General features: G+C 42.3%; 1 protein-coding gene and 1 long non-coding RNA gene across 15 annotated transcripts; one reads left to right on the forward strand and one right to left on the reverse strand.

Annotated features, from left to right (window-relative positions):
- Positions 1–388: 388 nt before the first annotated feature.
- On the reverse strand, positions 389–24,919 carry LOC119779824 (NACHT, LRR and PYD domains-containing protein 5-like). 10 transcript variants are annotated; one of them, XM_038279640.1, is made up of 10 exons: positions 24,776–24,852; positions 24,546–24,650; positions 23,868–24,072; positions 22,859–22,978; positions 21,868–21,956; positions 15,612–17,391; positions 4,894–5,076; positions 1,543–1,713; positions 914–1,084; positions 389–742 (listed from the first exon to the last, which is right to left on the reverse strand). In XM_038279640.1, exons 3-10 carry the CDS (start codon positions 23,996–23,998, stop codon positions 724–726), a joined length of 2,664 nt encoding a protein of 887 aa, XP_038135568.1. In that variant the 5' UTR covers positions 23,999–24,072; positions 24,546–24,650; positions 24,776–24,852; the 3' UTR covers positions 389–723. The 10 variants fall into 10 exon arrangements, with proteins under 10 accessions (XP_038135568.1, XP_038135563.1, XP_038135559.1 ...); XM_038279635.1 differs by lacking the exons at positions 389–742; positions 914–1,084; positions 1,543–1,713 and adding an exon at positions 4,002–4,694 and having other exon boundaries at positions 23,925–24,017; XM_038279631.1 differs by lacking the exons at positions 389–742; positions 914–1,084; positions 1,543–1,713 and adding an exon at positions 4,002–4,694 and having other exon boundaries at positions 23,868–24,017.
- LOC119779826 lies at positions 24,427–27,247 on the forward strand. 5 transcript variants are annotated; one of them, XR_005280298.1, is made up of 3 exons: positions 24,427–24,699; positions 26,620–26,817; positions 27,193–27,247. It is a non-coding gene; the product is annotated as an uncharacterized LOC119779826 (long non-coding RNA). The 5 variants fall into 5 exon arrangements; XR_005280296.1 differs by lacking the exon at positions 27,193–27,247 and adding an exon at positions 26,885–26,965 and having other exon boundaries at positions 26,559–26,817; XR_005280295.1 differs by lacking the exon at positions 27,193–27,247 and adding an exon at positions 26,885–26,965.

The following is a 27,247-nucleotide window of genomic DNA, read 5'->3' on the forward strand; positions in this document are numbered from 1 at the left end:
TCATCAGAAAATACTACAAGACAAACGATGACAAAAGGCTTTTTATTAAACCAAGAAAAACAAAAAGAAGAAAAACTTTCCCATCTATGACTTACAATAAAATAGAACACAATCACATTTCCTCCAGTTTATGATAAGTAACTGTTGATGTGCCTGCCTTCTCCACCTGCACCCTTCTCTGGCTCTGACCATCCTTCTTATCTCAGCTGCCATTAGTCAGCAGAACGATTGTTCCCTTTCTGGGTCTAACTGTTGTAGTGGGACCTCACTGAGCTGTTTGCAGCAACAGATCAGATGAGCAGAGCTGCCCAAACATCTGCAGAACACATCTGGAATAGAATCAAAAACATCCAAAAACTGCATCACAATGAAGCAAACATGCAGCCTGAAAACTTTAGAATTGAGCTTTATTTCAGATTTCTGGGTTACAGGCTGAAAATGAATCAGAGAGAAAAAAGATCAACTTTACAGTTTGATCAGATTCAGATCAAACCTCCATGGAGCCACTAAATGGAGCTTAGTTTGAAATTCATCTCCATTGTTCCAAAGAGAAAAACAATATGAGACACTAAATGACAGACAGGATCAAAGAAAGAGGAGAAAAATCTCTAAACTCAGAGTTCATCATCAGGATCCAGTCAGAGTCTCTTTAAACTCAAACTGCTGCAGCTTCAACCTCTGCGGATCATCAGGACACAGATCAGCTTCTCTCCTCTACTAAGATCACCATGATTCCCACTCCCTGCAGAGAGAAGAAGGATGAACAGAGGAGATCAATGAGTGTTTCCAGCCTCTCTCTCTCCACCAGCTGTCAGTCAGTGATGCAGCACATCCAGGATAAAGAGCAGCAGGGACTTCAGTCCTGTTCAGAGCAGCTGTGGAGCAGCTGGACTCACTCCAACCATCTACTTACAGAGTCTCCAGTTTGTAGTCTGGACTCTCAACAAGATCCTGCAGCTGCTGAACATCTGACTCCTTCAGGTTGTTCCACATCAGGTCCAGGTGTTCCAGATGTGAGGGGTTTGGCTTCAGAGCTGAGACCAGATCAGAGCAGCTGATCTTTGTCAAACCACAGTCAATCAACCTGGATAAAGAATAGAAAGATGTGAGCTGATCCAACAGGATGCAGGTTAGAACAGTCCAACAGAACCAGTTAAAGAGCTCTCATTGATATTAATGCCAACATGCTGCTGCTCCAATAAAGACCTGCTGACTTCAGCAGAGAGAAGGAGAAATCACAAACCAGACGGGCCCTAGAGCAATGTGGTTCTCCTAACTGGGCTTTCCTCAAAGCAGATAGAAACCCAAACAGGACTCCAGCAGAACCCAAACCCAGACCCAGACCAGTAGTCACTCCGTATGTTGGGGAGTTTCAGACAAACTGAGGCCTTTATTTTCTAAACATGTCTGTCCTCCTTCTGAGAGTCGTAACCTGCTCTTCTAATCATCAGCCTATTGATCCTTTACTAGCTCGCTGATTGACCTTCACACTGAGATTTGCACTGTAATGTTATTAGAATAAACAAATATACTACATCTGACCTCAATGTCTGTAGTTTGCAGAGGGGAGACTGGAGAAACCCATTGAGCTCCTTCATTCCAGGGTCCAGCTTGGTTCCTCTCAGGTCCAGTTCTGTCAGATGGGATGGATTAGACTCCAGAGCTGAGACCAGAGAAGCCAAGCTGATATCCATGAGACTGAAGTGATCCAATCTGAATAAAGTATCAAAGATTTTAGCTAAATTCAACAGGATGCAGATTAAAACTTTCCATTAAAACATTCCAGCAGAATATGTGACCCCGGCACGTGATAAACACTAGTCCAAGGACCATTGGTTATTTTCCTCACTGACACTGTGCTGGCCCAATCATACAGCATCACTGAACACATTCTCTCTTTGGCCAGGGTCACTGAATATAGTATAACACCGGTACGCAGCTGCTACCATACTGAGATGGAGATAAAGCCCAGAGGAGTCGCTAGAAACTACGGGAACAAAACTGTCAGAAGTAAAAGCACAGATATCTGTGTAAGAAAAGACTGATTGAACTCATTTACTGAAAAAAATTAGATAAAACTAAATTAAAATGAAGTTTTTGCATGAAAAAAAAACGTCTAAAAACTTTATTCTTCTAAATAATTTCTCTGCTGAGAAAACAGTTTAATTTTGCTCCTTTTCTCTCTGTGTTGGTAGAGAGAACATAAAAATCCTGACTGGGTCTAGTTTGGTTCTACAAACCGGATTCCAAAAAAGTTGGGACACTAAACAAATTGTGAATAAAAACTGAATGCAATTATGTGGAGGTGTCAAAAACAAATATTTTATTCAGAATAGAACACAAATCACAGATCAAAAGTTGAAACTGAGAGAATGTATCATTTTAAGGGAAGAATATGTTATTTCCAAATTTCATGGCGTCAACAAATTCCAAAAAAGTTGGGACAAGGCCATTTTTCCCACTGTGTGGCATCCCCCCTTCTTCTAACAACACTCAACAGACGTCTGGGGACAGAGGAGACCAGTTTCTCAAGTTTAGAAATAGGAATGCTCTCCCATTCATGTCTAATACAGGCCTCTAAGTGTTCAATCGTCTTGGGCCTTCTTTGTTGCACCTTCCTCTTTATGATGCGCCAAATGTTCTCTATAGATGAAAGATCTGGACTGCAGGCTGGCCATTTCAGGACCCGGATCCTTCTCCTACGTAGCCATGACGTAGTGATTGCTGCAGAATGTGGTCTGGCATTATCTTGTTGAAAAATGCAGGGTCTTCCCTGAAACAGATGACGTCTAGATGGAAGCATATGTTGTTCTAGAACCTGAACATAGGTCTCTGCATTTATGGTGCCTTTCCAGACATGCAAGCTGCCCATGCCACAAGCACTCATGCAACCCCATACCATCAGTGATGCAGGTTTCTGAACAGAGCGTTGATAACAGCTTGGGTTATCCTTGTCCTCTCTGGTCCGGATGACACAGCGTCCCTGTGTTCCATAAAGAACTTCAAATCGTGACTCATCTGACCACAGAACAGTCTTCCATTTTGCCTCACTCCATTTTAAATGATCCCTGGCCCAGTGCAAACGGCTGAGCTTGTGGAGCTTGCTTAGAAATGGCTTCCTCTTTGCACTGTAGAGTTTCAGCTGGCAACGGCGGAAGGCACGGCGGATTGTGTTCACTGACAATGCTTTCTGGAAGTATTCCTGAGCCCATTCTGTTATTTCCTTGACAGTAGCATTCCTGTTTGAGGTGCAGTGACGTTTAAGGGCCCGGAGATCACGAGCATCCAGTAAAGTTTTACGGCCTTGACCCTTACGCACAGCGATTGTTCCAGATTCTCTGAATCTTTTGATGTTGTTATGCACGGTTGATGATGATAACTTAAAAGTCTTTGCTATTTTACGCTGGGCAACACCATTCTGGTATTGCTGCACTATCTTTCTGCGCAGCAATGGTGGAATAGGTGATCCTCTTACCATCTTGGCTTCAGAGAGACACTGACACTCTGAGAGGCTCTTTTTATACCCAGTCCTGTTGTCAATTGACCTAATTAGTGTTAGTTTGTCTTCCAGCTGTTCCTTATTTGCTCAATATCCTTTTCCCAGCCACTTATTGCTACTTGTCCCAACTTTTATGGGATCTGTAGACACTGGGAAATTTTGAATCAACATATTTTTCCTTGAAAATGTTACATTTACTCAGATTAAACTTTTGAGCTGTCATCTTTGTTCTATTACAAATAAAATATGGATATTTGCCATCTTCACATCATTGCATTCAGTTTTTATTCACAATTTGTTTAGTGTCCCAACTTTTTTGGAATCCGGTTTGTACATTGTAATTTCAGACAGGATGATATAGATTGAAGTGAACAGAAGTCCTTCATCAGCAGCTGAATCCTTTTAGAGCTCTGCTATTCACAGCATTAAAGCTGCAAACAGAATCAACATGGACATTTCCTCCCTAATAAAGGGGAATGGACGGGGAATGTCTGCGTCTCACAATCTGATCCATCAATGTCTCCAGCCTCCTGTCTTCATCCATGTCTCTATCAGTGTTTTTCTACAAACTAACTGGGCTCCAACTGGACAGATTCTCTTCCTGATTTTCCCTGTTTTGTTGCAGCTCTTACGTCATGTCGTTATCAATATGGAGAGAAGAAATGAGCCAGTTTGGAGAAAGGAAGGAGTAGAAAGTCCAGATATTTGGCTTCAAATGTAGGAAGGAAAAGGAAAAAGGATTCTGAAAAATAAATACTGAAGTAAATAAGAAGTAAATAAGTCAGAAATAAAAAGCTGCTTAAGTTCAGTAACTAAGTATTTGTGTCTCCAAGCGACTCTGACAGCTGACAGATTGAAGAGGACGGGTTCTCTCTGACCCGGTCCAACAGAACAGCAGCTTCAGGACAAAGATTTCATGCCTTTGTCTTTTCTTCCTAAACATTAGTTTTTAGATCATCTTATTTTATTCTAGTTATTCTAACATGTTTGTCGTTCTGGTTCTACTCTAGAGGAACCAAATGTCATTCTGGATGGAAAGATGTGAATCAGAAATGAGAAATAAAGCCATCTTATCTTGTCTGATCATTTGAATCTTTCCCAAATCAAATTGAAACATCTCCATCATTACTTAACATCATTTGACTGATTTTCCTCATTTTTGTCCATCAGTCCAAAACATTTGAAAGTTTGAAATCTGGAAAATAAAGTTCAATATTTAGAACATCTGGAACAGGAAAATAATTCATTTACAAGGTAAAAAGTCTGAGAAATGTTATTCTGACATTTGGACAGCAGCTGTTTTTATAGAAAATATATTAGAATAAAATGATGAATTAAAATCAGCATTAAAGTATCAGTGAATGATTTGGTTTGAATAAACAGAGAAAACTCACCTCAGTTTCTTCACTTTGCAGATTGAACTCTCCAGTATCTCACACAGATGCTTCTTTCCAGAGTCTCCAAAGGATCTATATCCACTGATCCTCTCTATTTCCACTTCGGTCAGATGAAGGTTGGACTTCAGAGCTGAGGCCACAACTTCACATTCAGCCTCAGAGAGCACAATGCCACCAAGTCTGTGATTAGAGGAGAAATAAAGTCAGTTCTAATGAAATCAGACAATCTGGATGATAAACACAGACTAAAACATGATGAGCAAACAGTGATGTCATCATCTGATGAACATCTGCTCTCCACATTAGTGATGGGTCCAGCAACAGCGATGCGTCGGTGCATGCGTGGAGCCCATAGAGCTAAACACTGTATCGGTGCGCGTGTCGTTTCCAGAAAGTCATGTGACCGATACAGGAGTTGTTTCTAACTGACTGACTCACTAAACTGGGTTTAAAAACGGACCTGTCAACATGATGCATCTGCTAAAAAAATGTCTCATATTTTGTGGTTTATCATTAAAATGATCAAGAAATTTGGAGCCTAAAAGGAATAGGAACGTTTCAGCTGTTGTGTTTTTATTTTTATTTTCTCGTTGTGTCAAACTTTTCCTCTCAGTTATCACTCAACTTATCTGAATTAAAGTTAATTTCAAATTGAATCTTAGTTTAGTTACTGTTTTTACTGTACTTATTGTTTTAAAAATATGATTTCAAATCTTAGTCCACAAACATCCTGATTTACATTTTCCCCTAATCTTCATGTTATGATACACTATATTGCCAAAAGTATTTGCTCACCTGCCTTGACTCACATATGAGCTTAAGTGACATCCCGTTCCTAATCCATAGGGTTCAATATGACGTCGGTCCACCCTTTGCAGCTAGAACAGCTTCAACTCTTCTGGGAAGGCTGTCCACAAGGTTTAGGAGTGTGTTTATGGGAATTTTTGACCATTCTTCCAGAAGCGCATTTGTGAGGTCGCACACTGATGTTGGACGAGAAGGCCTGGCTCTCAGTCTCCGCTCTAATTCATCCCAAAGGTGTTCTATCGGGTTGAGGTCAGGACTCTGTGCAGGCCAGTCAAGTTCATCCACACCAGACTCTGTCATCCATGTCTTTATGGACCTTGCTTTGTGCACTGGTGCACAGTCATGTTGGAAGAGGAAGGGGCCAGCTCCAAACTGTTCCCACAAAGTTGGGAGCATGGAATTGTCCAAAATGTCTTGGTATGCTGAAGCATTCAGAGTTCCTTTCACTGGAACTAAGGGGCCAAGCCCAGCTCCTGAAAAACAACCCCACACCATAATCCCCCCTCCACCAAACTTTACACTTGGCACAATGCAGTCAGACAAGTACCGTTCTCCTGGCAACCGCCAAACCCAGACCCGTCCATCAGATTGCCAGATGGAGAAGCGCGATTCGTCACTCCAGAGAACGCGTCTCCACTGCTCTAGAGTCCAGTGGCGGCGTGCTTTACACCACCGCATCCGACGCTTTGCATTGCACTTGGTGATGTATGGCTTGGATGCAGCTGCTCGACCATGGAAACCCATTCCATGAAGCTCTCTGCGCACTGTTCTTGAGCTACATGAAGTTTGGAGGTCTGTAGTGATTGACTCTGCAGAAAGTTGGCGACCTCTTCGCACTATGCGCGTCAGCATCCGCTGACCCCGCTCCGTCAGTTTACGTGGCCTACCACTTCGTGGCTGAGTTGCTGTCGTTCCCAAACACTTCCATTTTCTTATAATACAGCTGACAGTTGACTGTGGAATATTTAGGAGCGAGGAAATTTCACGACTGGATTTGTTGCACAGGTGGCATCCTATCACAGTTCCACGCTGGAATTCACTGAGCTCCTGAGAGCGACCCATTCTTTCACAAATGTTTGTAAAAACAGTCTGCATGCCTAGGTGCTTGAATTTATACACCTGTGGCAATGGAAGTGATTGGAACACCTGATTCCAATAATTTGGATGGGTGAGCAAATACTTTTGGCAATATAGTGTATGTGTTTACATATAGAGAATCTCTTCAGTCTCTTCAGGTCCTGGTTCAGCTGCAGACCTGCTGTGTCTCTGCTTTGGTTAGAAGCTCCATTGAACCACAGTGAACACAGAGACAAACAGAGAAGCTGAGCAACAGGTTCAAACAGCTCAGGCTTCATGTTCACAGAACAACACTGAAGGTTTTAGCAGCAGCAGAATCTGCAGTCAGATGCTGCAGATCTTCTATCAGTCTGTGAAGGAAAGTTCAGTTTTCTCTGCAGCATCTGATGGAGCTGCAGCATCAGAGACTCAAAGGAACTGAAGCAACTGATGAAGAGGCTGACTGAGCTGGATGAAGGACACTACTGGTGATTCTAGAAAGAAGAATGAACTGCTCAGAGGTCTGACTCAGGTCAGACTCCAGTCACTTATTTTATGACTTTAGACTTGATGAAATCACTAAATGAAACATGAACCTGATGGAGGAGACAGAGCCTGAACTGGCCTATGATTTCACATCTTCTACAGGTCAGATGTTGCTAATAATCATCAGTTCCTAACTTCTCCTCTCTCCACAGCCCCACAGACATGTCCAACATTGGAGATGAGAAGCTGCAGAGCAGTGAGATCAGCAGAGAGTGAAGCCTTGTTCCCTCCTTTAACTCAGCCAAGGTTACTGATGTCAAACATGTGATGGTTTCTAACAAGCTTCTCCAGTAGGGCTGGAAGAGGGAAGGATGTGATGATGAGGAGGAGGATGAAGAACATCTAAACTGGGAGAATGAATGTAGCGGGAAATAAGGCCAGCCAAAAGGGACCAAACTGGGTCCTTTTACCAGGCGTTTGGTTGAAAAGCCAAGGCTAGACAGCCAGATAACGGTTAGCTAGAAGCCCTCCAAAAACCACAAGGCTTGACGTTTCTAGTCCTTTAATGAAGTCCTCATTCCATAACTACCGTAAAACTGAAGAATACAGGAATAAGGCAAACTTTACTCACTTAGATCACAGTATGAGTAAGCATAAAATAAGTACATTTCAGTGAGCCTCTATGAATGAAGAAAATGGGAGAAGTTAGCATGTTAGCACAAATTAGGGTCTTAGCATGAGCTAACGTTAGCAGGGTAAGCTGTATACATGGAAAACACACACGTAGGTCTAAATATGAAAATACACATTCATCCCCTTATAATACTAACAGATAAATATTCTCCAAGGCCAAAACGTTTGTAAACTTTAGACAATCTGACTTCAGCTGACTGCTTAGCTGGATGTGATCAATTCAGCTCTGCTGAGCAGTTAATGGAGGAAAAACAACCTGAGCAGGTTACATAGCTGCTGCTAACCAACTGAGCGCTCATTATGCTGCCGTTTGTTACGGCCAAGAATATATACTCTTTAAAATCTTCCTAAAAACAGGAATTTCAAAATAAATTATTTTTAACTCTGATTAAGGAGGAGCAGTGTGGTTTTCGTCCTGGCCATGGAGCACTGGATCAGCTCTACACCCTCAGCAGGATTCTAGAGGGTATACATGTGTTTTGTGGATCTGGAGAAGGCATTCCACTGTGTCCCTCCAGGGGTCCTGTGGGGGGTACTCCGGGAGTATGGAGTACCGGGCCCTTTGAAAGGGACTGTTAGGTCTCTGTATGACCGGTGTCAGACCCTGGTCCGCATTGCTGGCAGTAAATCGGACTCGTTTCTGGTGAGGGTTGGACTCCGCCAAAGGTGTCCCTTTGTCACCGATTCTGTTCATAACTTTTATGGACAGAATTTCTAGGCGCAGCCAAGGTGTTGAAGAGATCTGTCTTGGTGGCCTTAGGAATGCATCTCTGTTAGTCGCAGATGATGTGGTTCTGTTGGCCTCATCAGGGCGTGATCTACAGCTTTCACTGGAGCGGTTTGCAGCAGAGTGTGAATTGACCAGGATGAGGATCAGTGCCTCCAAATCTGAGGCCATGATCCTGAGCTCGAAAAAGGGTAGAGTGCCTTCTCCAGGTTGGGGAGGATGTACTGCCCCTAGTGGAGGAGTTTAAGTACCTTGGGGTCTTGTTCACGAGTGAGGGGAAGATGGAACGGGAGATCGATAGGCGGATTGATGCGGCGTCTGCTATGAAGCGTGCGCTGTACCGGTCTTTTGTGGGGAAGAGAGCTGAGTCAAAAAGCAAAGCTCTCGATTTACCGGTCGATCTACGTTCCTACCCTCATCTATGGTGATGAGCTTTGGGTCATGACCGAAAAAATGAGATCCCGGATACAAGCGGCTGAAAAGAGTTTTCTCCGTAGTGTGTCTGGGCTCTCCCTTAGTGATAGGTTGATGATTTTGAGCTGACACTTGTTTTTACCTTAATAGTCATTTTAACTGACACTTGTTTTACGTCAATTGTTTATATGTTTCAATTGTGTAAATAAGAGCACATTGCAAGGATGTCACTGAGGCCAGATCTGGTCTTAACATCTGACTCGACAAAGCAAGTTGTGTTACTGGAGCTTACAGTCCCCTTGGAAGACAGGATGGAGGAGGCTTAGAAAGGAAGAAAGCAAAATTTCTTGAGCTGATTGAGGCATGCAGATGCCATGGATGGAGTGCCCACTGTGAGCCATTAGAAGTGGGCTGCAGAGGATTACTCAGGCAGACTGTGCATCAGGCATTCAGGCTTGTTGGCATCAGATGGTTGCTTGAGAGAAGAGCCACCAGAAACATCAGTGAGGCAGCTGAAAGAGCCTCTAGGTGGCTGTGGATCAAGAGGGGAGATGCATGGAGTAGCGAGCTGCTTGAACACAAACTGGGGCCTGATCAACCCCAGTTGGGTCGCCCAGACGAGGGTGTCTGAAGATCAGAGACCCAAAATACCCTATGACCCTGGCTCCTTCACTGATGATGTGTTCAAGCTGCACCGGCTAGGTGTTTCAAGATCTATGATGAAAAAGTACAATCTAACAAGCTCCTCCTTTAATGAGTTTTAGCTGACACCTGTTTTTACCTTAACAGTGACTTTTTAACTGACACTAGTTTCAATTGTTTATATGTTTGAATTTGTGTTACTAAAGTCTTGTTAAAGTCTTAAAGTCTTGCTACAGTCTGCCAGGCTGGTGCGGCGCTTCCTGGACCTTCAGACATAAAAACTGTCAGCCAAGGAGAGGGAAAAATTATAATAAATAAGTTAATAAATCTTTTATTCTATCAATTTTGTTTTCTTAAGGTAATTCATTAAATAACAAAAACATTTAGAAGTGAAAAGCTTTTTTAAAATATTATTTATATTTAATTGCAATTTATTTTCTTGAAATCGACTAATTCCCTTCTCTCAACAGAATATTTAGAACAGACTAACAAAACATGTTTTACTGTCTCTTCTTGAAAAGAAAAATCACAGTTTCCTGTTGGATGTTTTCCCATTTTAAATAATGTACAATTTAACCTTGTATGACCAAAATGTAATCTGGACATGGGCGTAGGTTTGCATAGGGACCATAGGGACATGTCCCTACCAAAAATTTGAACCGACCTAATTGTCCCTACCAATAGTTGGATGTGAGCAACATGTTTATAATTTACAGCAGTAGTTGTTGCAGCAGTGGCTTCTTTTCCTCTCGCAGCTCCTCTGCCTGGTCTCTCCTGTCCCTTTCATGTAGCAGCGCATGGAACTGTTCTGCTCTGTTTAACTTCACTCTCATTGGTTGTTCTGCCTTAGGTTCCGCCTTCTCTCTCTCTGATTGGCTGTTTTCTAGTCCTGGCGTGCTTGGAGCACAAAATTGAAAATTTATTCACACTAGAATGCTGCGGTTACTACAATAAATATTAGGCTACAAAACTAGTCCCAATAAAAAAAAATGAATATCATGTACACTAAAAAACAAAAACCTTTTTTTTTCTTTTATAAAGCGAAATATTCTGAGTCAGCCAGGAGTTCTGAAGACACAAAATGGGCAAATAAAGGCTGTAAGCCATCAACATTTTCTAATTCTTATCCACAGCCACCTAAAAAAGAAAATGTGAGGGTTTCCTTTTTACCAATATTTAGTTGCTATTACTGTTTTCATTTTTTTATGACTCTTTGAGAAAGTTATAAGGTATAATTATTAGCAGGTGTTATTTCTCTTATAGAGTACAACAACAAGAAATGGGGCCTAAACATCTGCTGTTTATCATTTAAAAAGCATAATTAGGGTTCCACATAATAATAGTAATTTAATTGACTATTTATACTTCTAGAAATAGGATAAAGACAAGAACAAACAAAGGAAGAATATAAACATTGATTTTATCTTACATAGATTTCCACACAGTCTATAAGTAAATTAGTACAAACATTACTGTCTGGTAAAAATGCTTGAATCTGGCTGTTTATTTTGGATAATGTTAAATTACAGATAAGATAGTGTTATATTGTCTTTTATAATTGTTAAAAATTATTTTATATTTGAATACGGTACAATTAGGCTCATTCTTAGTGTTGTGTTTGTAGATGATTCCACTAAAAAAGAAAATAGACATACAGTAAGGAGCTATTTAAACAGTCAGACAGTAAGCAATATAGGACAATGATAAAAGGTTGTGTTACATTTAATCCTTTACTATTAAAAACATAGTTATACATTATATGATTATAGGAAACACAGATATCCAGTAATAATGATGCAGGGCAGCTTGTAGGTAAAGCAGCTGGCCCTTCAGTGCTTCAGGTGATGTCTAAATAAACCAGGTGAAATTAAAATATTTCCACATGAGGAGTTCTGGATGGAGAATATTGACAGACAAAATTTTTTTTTTTATCTTATATATTATATATATATATATATATAGTATTGTTACAATTTTGGTATAATTACTGATCTAAGTTGATTGCTCTATAGGGGAAAGGGACATTTATTTTACATTTATATTATGTTTTATAGTCTCCATTCACCAGTTAATGATGAATCACTTACTAAATTAGTTGACGATTATTGAAATAATCAATTAATACGATTCATTTTTTCAGCCCTAGATAAAATACATGAAATGGGCTATATAGAGTAACTACAGCCCAGATGTTCAACTTTTATAGTGAAGTTAATATTTTAATGAATGTATTATTTTGCTTGATACAGAGAGAGCATAGTAGGTAAAATATAAGAGTGGGGTTTAACTCTGCACAATTTGTATATCTTCAAAAGAAAATACTGTATTTACCTTCTCTATTAGTCATGCAAATGAAACCATTTACAAAGTGGAAAACAGTCCTAATTCCACATTCATCAGAGCCAGTGATACTTCAAACATTGATAAACAGCATCTAATGAGTGTAGAGCTTATAACATTTTTATTAATGTAGCAAAATGATGCTTTTCTCTTTTAACAATGAATTCGTCTTATCAGTACGGATGCCCACATCGAGCATAAAAATGGGCACGCATATTGCAGCACCAATGACACCCGACCAATAGTGTCCCCACCAAAGTTCAAATCAAACCTACGCCCTTGAATCTGGATATAATGGTTTCCTTTTTTCTTTTCTTCCTGTTCTTCTCATTGTACAAACTTTTCTTCAAACACTGTAAAGCCAACTTACAGTTCGATCCTCTTCCCACTTCTTCTGCTATATTTCCTTAACCTTTTGTTTAATAATAGATTTAATTTACTAAATGGTATCAATATATCAATATAGCTATTTTCAATAGCTTGTTTTTTACATTTATTTGCCAACTCATTTCCTTTTACTCCTATATATGATGGTATCCATATAAAAAGAATTCTACAAATCAAAAATTTATTTTCTCATAAAATGTCTGGTCTACTGATAGAATGATTATTTAATATGGAATATAATGATGAACTTGAATCAGAACGTATTATACTTCTTACAGGATGAATTTCCTCAATCCATCCTAAAGCCAAAATGATTGTCATAATCTCCACTGCATAACTGATATTCCATTAGTAATTATTTTAGATTTTTTAATACTGAATTCTGGAACACCCCACTATCGAGGTTTGAATTTTTTTAGGCATCTGTATAAACTTGGACATATCCATAGTACTGCTCCTCAAATTCTTCTGATCCATCTAATTTAAACTCCAGGCAGCCAATCAGAGCAGTAGAACTGCAGGCCCCAGTAACTCATAACAGATCAAAGTGCTGAGAACAGATCTGATGTTTGTTTTACTGGTGGATTTTATTTATCCAGCAGCATTCACTGTCAGTGTTTGCTTCTGTAATCATCTCAAATCAATTAAATCTATCTAAAGTCAAATTCTGAGAGAAAGAGATGAGTTTCTGGCACAGGTAGAACTGATATGTAATGTTTAAATCTGAGTTGTATCTGCAATTTGTTATTCCTCCACAAGATGGCACTCACACTGGCGCTGAACCACAAAAACCTTTTCTGGACAAACCATTCAATGAAATGATGTGACTTATTACCCGCTAAAGCCCCTGTCACACCTTGACGATTTAGCCAGTGTATGCTTGACGTACAAAAATCTTGTAAAAATGCTGGCATATGTCTGTTAAATTACGGGTACTTTTTGTATAAGTTATGAGCACGCAGAAACATGATGGCACACATAGACGTATGGCAGGTACCTCGAGGGACAGCATCTTAACTTATGCCAGCGTGTGCTCAAACGTGGGCCATAAGTTTCAGGTCAGTTATCTGATCGTTGACATACATTAAATGTAAGTTTCTCCTAAGTTGTGGTGTCTAGCTTATCCAAAACCTATGACTAACCATTGAATAACTTATGTGTAACTTATCAAGAACTTATCTCCAACACATATCAACGTATCTGACCTGTTTCAGATGAGCACTTAAACGCGTTTCCAACTTACAGCTATATAATGGCGTATTGGGAGCGTTTTGGTATAAAGTGGGTTCATAGGAGCAAATTGTCAGTTCTCCTCCAGACTACATCCCCATCATATGGTGAGCCAGAAGGTGAGTATGATGGATCTTCCCTGCGTTCACACCTACAACCAACAAAATTCCCTTTAAAATTCCTTGCAGACATGATGCTGAGTCTGCTGCGACTGCAAACCCTCTTTCTTTTTACACATTTTTATTTGTTCTTTCTTTTTTTGGCAGGAGGTAAACGGAGGCGAGGTTAATACTTTGATTAAAGAAATCTTTTTATGCAAGACAGGCGTCTCTGGGCGCATCGGTGCCCCCCTCAGGACCTTGGCTTCTCAGATTTCATGGGCATCATGCTGCCGTGCGTTATGCACAAGTTAGCCTGTTTTTGGATATAATTTATCTTTATGAATACTCTATGCATACGCCCAAAATTGAAAAAGCACATAGAATGTTCAGTGTATGCTAGCGTTGTAAAAGACTCTGGGATGTCAGGCATACGCTGGCTAAATCATCAAGGTATGAGGGGGCTTTAGCTTCTCACTACCATTTAATGTAGTTTGCTGAGTAATTATTTGATCACAGGAATGGAGGATTACTGATGTTCAGTGTTTGGCACTTCTGGCTACTAGTTCAAGATGTTCAAGGCTCAATATGTCACTAATATTAGGTTCAGCAGCTAGAACTCTAAATGTTTTGGTATATAGTTTAAAGAATCACCCTAGTTTCTCCTCTGGTGTTAAACTGTGGGTGTTGGGGATTATGTGGGGCAGTCTATCTTTTAGATGGTGACAGTCAGTGGTTCACTCTATTTAATTTGATCTGCAACACTGCAGACTAAATGCAATGCAGTGTAATTGTTTAGTCTGTGGTTCTCATTTCAATGATCAAAACTGCTTTTTTTTACTGTCCTTAAAAATCATTAATTGAATGTCAAAGAGACTAAAATGTTAGAATAAGGCCCCTTCATCAGTTTATAAATAAAAGGCAAGAAAATACAAAAATTTACCCCATGGACCAAAACACCAATAAAAAGCATCACCCTATTTCTAACAACCCAATTATGGGGAGTATGTCACTGAGAATTTCCAAAGGCAGAAAGCAGTGAAAGTTCTCCCAGTAATTAGAAGAGGCTGGAATGTCTAAAGTGTTAAAGCTCATGTCTCTACAGGTCTTTATGGAGGACATCTAACAGCTTCAACAAAGGCTGCAGATGAAGTGTTAATGAGGAAAATGGTTCCAAACTCTGCAAGCAGAGTTCTCAGAGCTTTGGGAGGATCTGACAGAAACTAGGACTCCAACAGAAATGACATTTTCTGAAACCAGACACACATCAATACATTTTGGCTCTAATTTACAAACTCAGTAGGAAATCAGTGGCAGGAAGAAAAGTTGCTTCTGGTTCCAAATAACTCATCTCCAAGGCAACAGCAGCAATGCAGGGATTGATCTGAATGGTCCAAGTTTCCATCAAACAGTGATTTTATAAAAACAGTCAAAGAGACTAAAAAGGTGAATTCTGGGCTAACAGCCCAATGAGTGAAGAGGTGTTTAAAGGTTCTGATGCATCTCTGGCTGAATGGATCTTTAGAGAAAACACAGATTTTCTACATTCTGAAGGTTTTCTATTCATTTCAATGGAAGATGTAAACTGATCCAAAGTGGAATATTTTAAAAATAATTCAAATCCCAAAACACCAAAAGCTCCAGCAGAGCTGTCCTGAAGAAGCTGAACATTTAGATGTTTGAATGGTTGAAATAGTCCAAAGAATGAAGGAAGAAGTTAAAGAGCAAAAACATCCAGAAGCAACTAGAACCATGAAGAAGAACCAGGAGGACAATAGAGCTGAATTAGCATCACACCATGAGACATCTGACATCATTGACATCATTGAACTCACCGAGCCTTTCTGCAGTTCCTCACAGCTGGAACCAGTCTTAGTCGTCCTCTCTCTGATGTGTTGTACTTCTCCAAGTCTAACTCATCCAGAACGTCCTCTGACATCTGCAGCATGTAGGCCAGAGCTGAGCACTGGATCTCTGAGAGCTGCTTCCCTGATTTCAGGAACTGTTGGATCTCCTGAAATAGTGAGAGGTCCTTCATCTCCATCAGACACTGGAAGATGTTGATGCTTCTATCAGGAGAGATTCTATCAGTGTTCATCTCCTTCAGATTTTTGATGACTCTCTGGATGGTTCCTGGACTGGTCTCCATCTGACCCACTGGAAAGCCTAGGAGTTTGTGGTTGGACTCCACAAATAGGCCATGAAGGAAGCGAGCAAACAGGTCCAGGTGGCCGTTTGGACTCCTGAGGGATTTCTCCATGACTTTGTCAATGAAGTCCTCCATGAATTCACCATAGTTGTTCCCTAGGAAGTTCTCCACCACCTCTGTGTTCCTGCTGGTCAAGCAGTGGAACATGTAGACTGCAGCCAGAAACTCCTGGATGCTCAGATGAACAAAGCAGTAGACTGGTTTCTGGAAGATCACACTCTCTTTTTTGAAGATCTCTGTACATACTCCTGAGAACACCGAGGCCTCTGTGACATCCAGACCACTCTGCTCCAGGTCTTCTTGGTAGAACATGATGTTTCCTTTCTCCAGATGTTCTAATGCCAGCCTCCCCAGCTTCAGAAGAACTTCCCTGTCTGCCTCCATCAGCTCCTGTGCACTCATCTCATGTCCTTCATGGTACTTGTTCCTCTTCCTCCTGGTCTGGACCAGCAGGAAGTGTGAGTACATGTCTGTCATGGTCTTGGGCAGCTCTCCTCTCTGCTCTGTGGTCAACAGGTTCTCCAGAACCGTAGCAGTGATCCAGCAGAACACTGGGATCCCACACATGATGAAGAGGCTCCTGGAGGTCTTGATGTGGGAGATGATCCTGCTGGCCTTCTCCTCTTCATCACTGAACCTCCTCCTGAAGTACTTCTCCTTCTGGGTGTCTGTGAAGCCTCGTACTTCTGTTACCCTGGAAACACAGGAAGGAGGGATCCGATTGGCCGCCGCAGGTCGGGAAGTTATCCAGATGAGAGCAGAGGGAAGCAGGTTCCCCTTGATGAGGTTCATTAGCAGAACATTGACTGATGACTTTTGTGTGACGTCAGAAACAAGCAGATTGTTGTTGAAGTCCAGAGAAAGTCTGCTTTCATCCAGGCCGTCAATGATGAAGAGAAGCTTCCAGACAGCCAGTGTCTCTGCTGGGAGCTTCTGGAGGGTTGGATGGAAAACATGGAGCAGCGTGAGAAGACTGTGCTGCTGATCTCTGATCAGGTTCAGCTCCCTGAAGGAAAGCAGAACCACCACACTGACATCTTGGTTCTCCAAGCCCTCTGCCCAGTCCAGAGTGAACTTCTGCACTGAGAAGGTTTTTCCAACACCAGCAACGCCGTTGGTCAGAACCACTCTGATGGCTCCATGTTGGTCAGGGAAGGCTTTGAAGATGTCGTGGCACCTGATTGGAGAATCATGGAGGTTCTGGATCTTGGAAACTCTCTCCAGCTGCTTCACCTCATGTTGGGTATTAACCCCTTCACTCTGTCCCTCAGTGATGTAGAGATCAGTGTAGATCCTGTTAAGGAGGGTTCTACTTCCTGTTTCATCAATTCCTTCAGCCACACGTTCACATCTCCTCCTCAGACTGATCTTATGTTTCTCTAGAACCTCCTGCAGACCAACATCTGCTGAAACACAGAAGAAAAGACGACTGAAGGAAAAAAGCTGATTTAGTTGGAACCAAACCATCTGGAACATCAGGAGGTGTTATCATTAGAAGGTCTCCTCCTTCACTTGATCAGATGCTTAACGATCCGATCTGTCCTCAGAACCAGAACCTTGTTCAATTGTCAGACAGCATCTTTGTTCATCTCTGTTTTGTGTTCAGTATCTGTTCACTGTCAGGATCTGATTCCCAAAGCAGAGAAGATCAAGAAATGTTGACAGCAACCAGTAGCAGTTTTCAGCAACATCAACTCTTTAGCATCATTGGACCGGTTTTATTTAACCTTCTGCCACAAACACAGCAGCTCCAGAAGAGGCAGAGAGAAAGAAAAAGGTTTCCTCAGCATTTTCCAACATCAATTAAGAAAAATAGAGGAAATGCTCTAATCTAGCAGAGAAAGTATCATGGTCCATGTTCTCTGTTTCTTGGTTTTGCCAGTTCTCTGTCTGATTGGTTTCTCCATCCTTCATTTATTCCAGCTGTCCATAGTTCTTTAATTACGTCTGCATGTCTTTAAGTTCCTGTTTATTCCCTGTGGCAGTCTTATATTTGTCTTAACCTCATCGTCTGGTGTTCCTGGTTCAGACTGTGTCTATTAATTGCATATACTGTGCAATATTTTCGCCCAGTTTAACTGACCTTTCTTCTATGAGGAGGTGTCCTGCATCTCATCTGGATCCTGGTCCTCACCTGTTCCACACCGAGCTCATTGGAGCAGCTAGTGTTCACATTTAAATGGCATTTCTTACTCAGAGACGGGATTGGATGTTTTAAAAGGATAATTACAGACTGGAAAAGACATGGGACTGATTTGGTCCTTTAGAAAATTGTTAGAATGACTCCATGGTGTAAATAGAAATATCTATCCTGTAATCAGTGATCTATTGTCAGAGGAAACCAGGTTTCTGTCTCTCAGACTTTCCTTCCCTATTATTGGAAAAGCAGCAGAGCAGCAGGTTGCTTTCTCTACCTTTTTGTTTTCATGCATCAAAATGACCTCCAGCTTAAAGGAGAAGTTCTATTTCATCCCTACTGACCGCCAGAGGCGGTGCTTCAAGCACTGAATGATCATTCTTGCGCATGCGCAGGTCGAGTATTAATGACAACAAAGTCAGCTGTGACCTGCCGGGGACCCACGTGACTCTATATAGTCACGTGGCACCCGGCAATCAATCCCTTTTGTTCTTCTCGCGCGCAGGTGTGTTGAGTACCGGAGTGTGGTCGTGTGAAGCTGGTTGCTTCTGTGTATACCACTAGTTTCCTGGCTGCTTGTTGCTGGTAGCCCCGTGACCGGGTTTGGTCGGAGCTGCGGGTAAGTCTCGCCCTCCAGGGGCTGCACAAGCTGCTTTCACCTTACCAGATCTGCGGTGACTGGTAAGTTTTCGTTCTTTTCTCAGCAGTAGTTTACTGTTCGCTTTGATTTGCCACGTTAATTTTGTGGCTCTTTTGACTCACGGTAGCGTTTCTGCTCGCGCTGAGTTGTTTTCAGTTTGTTTGCCTAAGCCCACCAGTAGCGTTTCTGCTCGCGTTGGGTTCTTCTATAGTTTGTTTATCTACACTCACCAGTGGCGTTTCTGCTCGCGCTGAGTTGTTTTCAGTTTGTTTGCCTAAGCCCACCAGTAGCGTTTCTGCCCGCGTTGGGTTCTTCTATAGTTTGTTTGCCTAAACTCACCAGTGGCGTCTCTGCTCGTGCTGAGTTCATCTTTAGTTAATAATCGATTTGCTAGTGGCGTTTCTGCTCACGCTGAGTTTGGAATCTCTGCGGGGGTTTTCCTACAACGAGTCGCCAGTAGCGTTTCCTGCTCGTGTTGACTTGTCCTTGGTAGCAGGCTGATCACGCCTTTCAGCAGTATGATGCTGGATAATTTATGTTGCTCGACCTGTCTGGCTCCACTTCAGCCGGATGACGGGCATGACTTGTGTCCCTCCTGCCTCGGTGTGGAACATCTCCGGGAGGCGCTGTCAGATGACGCTTGCCCCAACTGTCGCGTCATGCCCCGGTCGGTCAGACTGGATCGGTTGGCTGCACTGGAGCAGCCTACCGACTGGGCGAGCGCTTCGCCGCGTGCTCGTTTGCCGATGGAGAAAGCGGTGTGCAAACGATCTACTGTGGCTGCACCTTCGGTACCGACGAAGCGTGCTAGACGGACCGATGCAGGGAGGTTGTCCACCAGAGTGGATCATCTCACTACTGAGCTGGCCCAAATGAAAGCCCTCCTCCAGTCCTTTCAGACTGCTGGTGATCGCGGCACGGCTCTCCCTACCGAGCAGGATGAAACGTCAGTCAATGACGACGATGCTGTTTCTGTGGCGGCCTCTGGCACCCATTTCTGTGAGGACCTTCCGGAGCTGGGCTCCGGGGCCTCTGGGTCGGACTCCATTGCCTCCCAGGAGGATACGGGGGAGTCTGTGACATCCGCTATTCGAACGGCTCTTGCCCGTTTACAGATTAGTGTTCCTCAGGCCCAGCCTGCGGCTTCCAGCGCCTTCTTTAGGCGCAGTAGGTCAGAGACTGCCTTTGTGGTTCCTCCCTCGGCGGAGTATGTGCGGGAACTGCATGCTTGCTGGTCAGACACCAAGGCGTTTTCACGTCTGACGACGGATGGCAGGGTCCTGGCAGCTATGCAGGAGGCACCCAAGGTTGGCTTGGGGCAGATGCCAGCGGTGGAACCGGGCATTGCCTCTCTTATAATCCCGCCTGATGAGGCCTTGCGGCCCAATGCCCGTTGTCCGCGTCCTCAGTGCCGTATTACCGACGACCTTCTCTGTAAGGCCTATGACTCTGGGGCCCGCATGGGCCGGATTGGGAACTCTCTCTCCCATCTTATGCTGGCCCTGTCTTCCTCCTTGGAATCTGTTCCGCTGGATCATGCCACGCAAGGCCTGGTTGATGCATCTCTGCAGGCCTTTGCTCTTATGACGAGGGAACTTGGACGCACACTCTCCACACTGGTTCATGCTCGCCGCCAGGTCTGGTTGGCGCAGTCACCACTAACTGAGCCTTGTAGGAGGACCCTCCGGGCCCTGCCTGTGGTCCCGGGGGAGCTTTTTGGTTCAGCGGCACTGGACGCCTTGGACCGTACGGCTCAGGCCTCTAGAACGAGGCAACAGCTGGCAGGGCTTCACAGACGTGATCGCCAGCCAGTAAGCACCTGGGCAGCTGCGGGTCCTTCACGGAGGTCCTTAGTGCCTTCTCCTTCTCCCACTGAGCCCCAGGGTCTGTTACCAGGTCAGAGATCGGTCCGGGGACCTGCTCTAGATCGGAGGAACAGAGCTCGAGACCAGGCTGGGACGAGGTCCTTTCATCCCTTTCGAGCCGCGCAGTCTGGCCGGCGTCCTCCCGGGCCTTCGAACACTCTGGAGTACTTTTTTGATATCTCAAATGCATCTGGAGATCTGGGAGGCTTCTTGCTGTCTGCTGACATTCAAATAATGGAGGTCTATGGCGCCCGAGACAGAAAGGTCCATAAAAGTCCACAAAAAACGTGTCAATATTCCTCCATACTGCTCGTCCAATGTATTCCAAGTGTCCTGAGTGGGTAGCGTCCATAATTTACTCGAAACGAAGTCATTTAGAATGTTTTTAGAGCATAAACAGTAGTGTATAGGATTTCCTGAAAGCGCGTTCACGAGTCTACGGAAACCGCGGCAGACCAAACCAGACGAAAAAGCGCATTCAGCTCGGCAAAGAACTCATGCTCTTCCTCAACACTGAAGTCCTCGGACATTTTTCTTTCGTTGTTTCTTTCTTTGCACAGGTAAACAGCAAATTTCTTCTTCTACGCTTGCATTATCGGCAGAGCAGACGCTGAATGCGCACTTTCATTTGGTTTGGTCTGCCACGGTTTCCGTAGGCTCGTGAACTCGCAGGCGCGCGCTTTCAGGAAATCCTATACACTACTGTTTATGCTCTAAAAACATTCTAAATGACTTCGTTTCGAGTAAATTATGGACGCTACCCACTCAGGACACTTGGAATACATTGGACGAGCAGTATGGAGGAATATTGACAAGTTTTTTGTGGACTTTTATGGACCTTTCTGCCTCGGGCACAATAGACCTCCATTATTTGAATGTCAGCAGACAGCAAGAAGCCTCCCAGATCTCCAGATGCATTTGAGATATCAAAAAAGTACTCTAGAGTGTTGTTCAGCATGGGGGTGAGTAGAAGATGAAGGCTAATCATGTTTTGGGTGTACTATTCCTTTAATGCATTTAGACCAAAGGGCTGAAAACAGAACCAGTTCAGCAAACCCAATAGGTTGTTGGGTTGAACACAGAAGGAACATTTACAGCAGCTGGAAATACTGAGATGTAGTTGGAATAATTGATCCCAGAAAGACTTTGAAAAGCTTGAATCTCCAAATCAACTAAAGACATGGAATTGGTTCAACAGAGACGATAGAAGGAAGCTCTGATTGGAGATGTTCAGTCTTACCTGCTGCACAGCTGCTCTGATTGGCTGTCAGCGGTCCAGCTCCGGTTCTGGATCTTTCTCCACTCTGGGATTCGCTCCTCTTCCTCCGTCTGTGGAGACATTTCTTCATCACTGAAATAGTTCACTACCAACAGGGTGGGGCTGTCCTACTGAAGATGAAGATGTTCATGAACGTCCACCACAGACAGAGGACCAGAAGCTGGGTCAGAACCGTCTCTTTGCTGTCTGACTAGTTTCTGTCTATTATTGATCCAAACTGGGATTAATGAGGCTCCCAGTTAGAATTAACTGGTTTCACTGGGAGGCGTTCTGTAGATCTCTAACCTGATTGATTCTTCCAGCTTTGTTCTGAGATCCTTCATTTTATTAACTGGAAGATGAAGCTCATTCTAGACGAGATGAACTGTGGAGGGAGGAGGAGTTCAGCCAGTGAGCTGAGCTGGAGCACAGAGTCAGTCTGGACTACTAATCACTAATCCACCCAGAACCCCAATAGAACCTGAACTGGATCAGAGGCAGGGTGACGCTAAGGTTTGTTTGATGCTGGGAGGAAAGAGACTCCACAGAGCTGCAGATGAACAGCTGCTGGGAGAGTTCTGGTTTCTGAGCAACATGATGAAGCTCTGAACGGACCCAACCTGCAGCTCCACAGGTAGGACTGTGAGGACAAAGACACCAAGGAGCCGCTGCAGTGAGGGCTGCTTCTACAGCCCAGTTCCACCTGCTGGAAGGAACCTGAGCCATTGTGCTGATTCATGACACACTGAGTCTCTATCTCTGCTCATTTAGATTCACATCTGAACAACTTCTGGGATTTATCAGGCTGGAAGGAGAGAGAATGACTTTGGACCTGTCAGTAATCTGTTGGATGCTGATGAGAAACCAGCAGAACAAAGTCCAAACCAGTGAGACCCTGAAGATCAACCAGTTCAGATTCTAGGGGTTCTATCTCTGCAGAGTCACATCCATCAGTTAGAAACTGGTTCCTTACTTTGGGTCTGAGGGTCCAGGTTCTGCACTGAAGTCTGGTTGTTGATCTTTGGAACGGTCACTCCTCATAGACGGACAGCTGGATCCTGGAGGTTCTGCTCTCCGTCTGTGGTTCTGACCTCTGAAACACAAACATGTTGTTATTCAGATCACATCAATCAGTGAGAAACTCTGAGATAAAAACCAGAGAAGAAGAAGCTCTGAACACAAACTGCTGCAGAGAAGCAGAAGGTTTAAAGTTCCAGTGTTTATTTAGCTTTAAGCTGAAAGAAAAACTAAAGATGTGCTGTCCTCACAACGCGTGACCATGTGAAGCTAGACCAAAGTTCTCCACACAAGGTTCACTTTTCCTCCATTCTCTCTGAAGAACCTTTATTCATAAATCTGGTTTGATTTCTTTCTTTGTTTTTGTATTTTGTATTGTAACATTGTATCACTGACAAATATCTGTATCTGAATATCATCAGAACATTTTACACTTAGCCAGCTTAGCTTTAACACAAACATCTGGGAAACATTTCTTGTACTCTTTACACTAAATACTTTCAACACATATTCAAGTGCTTTTTTTGAGCAAAGCAATTCTAACAAAGACGAATATCCTACAAGGCAGAAACATGAAACACAAATGTCAACTTTAACATCAACAGTTTCAGAGGTTACTTGATGAAACAGGATTTTCCAGATAAAAATACGTCAAAGATATTTTTAAAGGTGAGAGCACTCACTACCTCATGTAATTAACTTAGAGCTTTGACAAAGGTGAGACGTCTCTCTCTGATTTAATATTTATATATTTTTAGCTTGGATTTCCTTGTACTCATCTTAATCTATGAACTTATTTATTATCTTATTTATTGAACTCATCCATGCCATGAAGTTCTTGCTGTCTTTTAAGAAAAGAAAGGACAGAGTAACTTTGGATTTAGATGCTAAAGATCAACCAGTTCAGATTCTAGAGGTTCTATCTCTGCAGAGTTACATGGATCAGTTAGAAACTCGTTCCTTACTTTATGTCTGAGGGTCCAGGTTCTGCACTGAACTCTGGAGGGTTCCAATCTTTGGACCGGTCACTCCTCATAGACGGACAGCTGGATCCTGGAGGTTCTGCTCTGTCCTCCTTTAGATCCCAATCTTCCATCTTCTGGACTTCAGTCAGTCTGAGAGAGAAACCAGAACCAGTCAGTTCCCAGTGGTTCAGGTCCAGTTAGTGTCCTGTAAAGCAGAAAGCTGATTCCCATGATGTGTGTAGAGGACCAGAGGAACCTGATTCCAGCAGGAACCATCTGGGTCTGAATATATTGAAATGCAGCCCCATCATATGGCCTTTTATACATTAATGTTTTTGGTCCCTTTATAAATAAAGCACTAAAGGCAGGCATCTGTCTATAACTAGAAATATCAGAGTATTGTGGCTCTCTGTATTCTCAACAATAGGAAATCATTCAATAAATATGTTTGAGCTCATTTTTGGAAAATATTAACCCTGTTGAAAGCGTTCAGGTTGAGCAGCTGTAGGTCCATCAGCCCCCACCCTTAGAGCCCCCCACCCTTAGACCCCCTCCCACCAACGTTTATCCCAAAGTTACACCCTATAGAAATAAACTGAAGTGAACTGTGTTCGTGTTGATGTTAGTTTGACAGATATGTGTGTCAGACATTTCTGAAAACAAGGAACAAATCGCTTCCTTATTGGTTCAATACGGGACGAAATGTTTAACTGGCAAATAAAGGACGATTCCGTTCTGATGGTGGTTCAGGATGGGCTGCTTCTTCTAGGCCTCACCGCAACCCTGAACAAGTATGAACACATTCAATGCTGACCTCCTCCTCCTCCTCCAGGTACATATCAGACATGAAGCCAAAGAAAAATGTAAAAACGGACAGAATGTGTTTAATAGAAATTGTTAGAACTCACCCTGGTTACTGTCTAGATGTCTGCGACTTAAAATGGAGGCTGAAGGAAATAAACGGAAAAACTTTCAGTTTCATTTCATCAGCTGCTGCGTAGAGCAGACCCCGCATTGACTGTCGCGGCGCAGGAATTACGGGCGCCATCTTGGGAAGGTCAACAGCCTCGCTCAGTGACGTGTGGAGCAGCATCGTTGTTGCTGACCATGTCCATCCCTTTATGACCACAATGTACCCAACTTCTGATGGCTACTTTCAGCAGGATAATGCGCCATGTCATAAAGCTGGAATCATCTCAGACTGGTTTCTTGAACATGACAATGAGTTCACTGTACTCAAATGGCCTCCACAGTCACCAGATCTCAATCCAATAGAGCATCTTTGGGATGTGGTGGAACGGGAGATTCGCATCATGGATGTGCAGCCGACAAATCTGCGGCAACTGTGTGATGCCATCATGTCAATATGGACCAAACTCCCTGAGGAATGCTTCCAGCACCTTGTTGAATCTATGCCACCAAGAATTGAGGCAGTTCTGAAGGCAAAAGGGGGTCCAACCCGTTACTAGCATGGGGTACCTAATAAAGTAGCCGGTGAGTGTATGTATGTTGTAAAGCACTGCTACTCAGACTTATTTTTATTTTGTTAATACTATATATATGTATATATATATATATATATATATATATATATATATATATATATATATATATATATATATATATATATATATATATATATATATATACATACATATGTATGTGTATATATATATATATATATATATATATATATATATATATACATACATATGTATGTGTATATATATATATATATATATATATATGTGTATATATATATATATATATATATATATATATATATATATATATATGTATATATATATGTATGTATATATATACTGTGAAAATGTCCACAGCTGTATATTGATTATATATTTGTAAAAACACTGTTCAGTACAGTTTTTGATTTGTTTATTTTATTTTTCTTTTACTGTCATTATTCTGTTATTTTTATGCACTTCTTCAGGTCCACATTGGTGTGACCACTTTTGCTGTAATATTTTGCTGCTGTCAACAATCAGTCGATTCATTGGACATTTATATCTTTCTCACATTTTTGTTAATTTTCTCAAAGTTTGGTGTTTGATTGGGACTACAGGTCATAAACCATCCCATAGTAGTGCTTCTTAATGAAAAGTCTTTTTTATTTCTTCTTTGCTAAATGAGGTTAAAAATTGCAGCGTCCATTAATGTTCAGACGTCTATACACTGATACCCTGAAATGAAATTTAAGACAATCTATTGCCTTTGCAAATCAGCACTTTAGGACAAAGTCCACCTGTTGCAATTTGAGCTCAGTATAAAAGTGGAGGTTCTGGAGGAGCTGCAGAGATTCTCAGCTCAGGTGGAAGAATCTGTGACAGGACAAACATAATAGTCACTTCCCCTTCACTGCTTTGCTTTGCTCTGTTGTAATGAAGTTAAATAAAAATATATCCAAGCTTCGAGCCCAGAGGCCTGGACCTTGGAGAAGACCCCTCTCCTGTCAGAGGTCCCTGCCTGGTCTCTATGAGGGCCCTCCTGATCCACAGGGTCCATCATTCCCAAACGATGAGGCGACCCAGAAGATCAACGCTCTGGAAACTCAGACAGCTCAAACTGTCATGGCTCAGGAAAAGATGCTGCTGTCAGGTACAAGGTTTACTGTTTTCTCAGTTTTCCATGAACTGATGATTTATTAACGTTCTCCTGTAATGTTTCCACTAGATGGCAGCAGATCCCCACCTGAGCTACATCTTTTTATGCTTTGCTTCATGTTTTACTCCAGCTGCTGCTAGTGGGGCTCCTCCACCTCCTCCACCTGGGCCAGCACTGCAGGGAACATTTTCCTCCATAGAGCTGATAAAAGAGAGGAGTGGAAGAAGAAAGATGAGCAGATGGTTGAGGTTTCAAGGCCTGCAGAAATCCCCAGCATGCTGGACATCCTAAAGGACAAAGACAAGGTGAAGCTGCAGTCTGTGAAAAGGTTTTATATATATATGTATAAACTTTAATTGGGACTCTATTAAAATGTCTTCCTTTTGCATTTAAAGCCGTTTAGAGGAAGCTGTAGTCAAAATGAAGCCAACATTGGAAGAAATCAAAATATAGATAAGTAATTTTTTTTTTTAATAATTGTATTTGTTTTTTGACTGAGGAGGTTAACGATACATTTTGCCAATGGAAAAAGACAAATTACTTTTAAAAAAGGAAAACACAATTGCATTGTTTTATTTCAAGTGTATTTTATTTAAATATCTTACTTTAAGAGTAAAACTCATTTCATTTGCAAACTATCTCATTTACCTGCTCAAATTAAGGGTAACTACACTTGATTTAAGACATTTTTACTTATTTCTAGATCGTTTTTCTGGTGCAAAGAGCAGTCAGACCCAGCAGGTCTCATCGCTGAAGCT

This window comes from Cyprinodon tularosa, unplaced genomic scaffold (genome assembly GCF_016077235.1).
Source record: "Cyprinodon tularosa strain WSP-4 unplaced genomic scaffold, ASM1607723v1 ctg1519, whole genome shotgun sequence".
NCBI lineage: Eukaryota > Metazoa > Chordata > Actinopteri > Cyprinodontiformes > Cyprinodontidae > Cyprinodon > Cyprinodon tularosa.

What these genes read in the sequence shown, in the direction of transcription:
- LOC119779824 (XM_038279640.1), bottom strand. Translation starts at nt 23,998, where the DNA reads ATGGAAGATTGGGATCTAAAGGAGGACAGAGCAGAACCTCCAGGATCC. An exon ending in CCTGGACCCTCAGACATAAA is followed by an intron (nt 22,979 to 23,867) that starts GTAAGGAACGAG and finishes TTTGTGTTTCAG; the next exon opens with AGGTCAGAACCACAGACGGA. An exon ending in TGCAAACTACAGACATTGAG is followed by an intron (nt 1,085 to 1,542) that starts GTCAGATGTAGT and finishes TTCTTTATCCAG; the next exon opens with GTTGATTGACTGTGGTTTGA.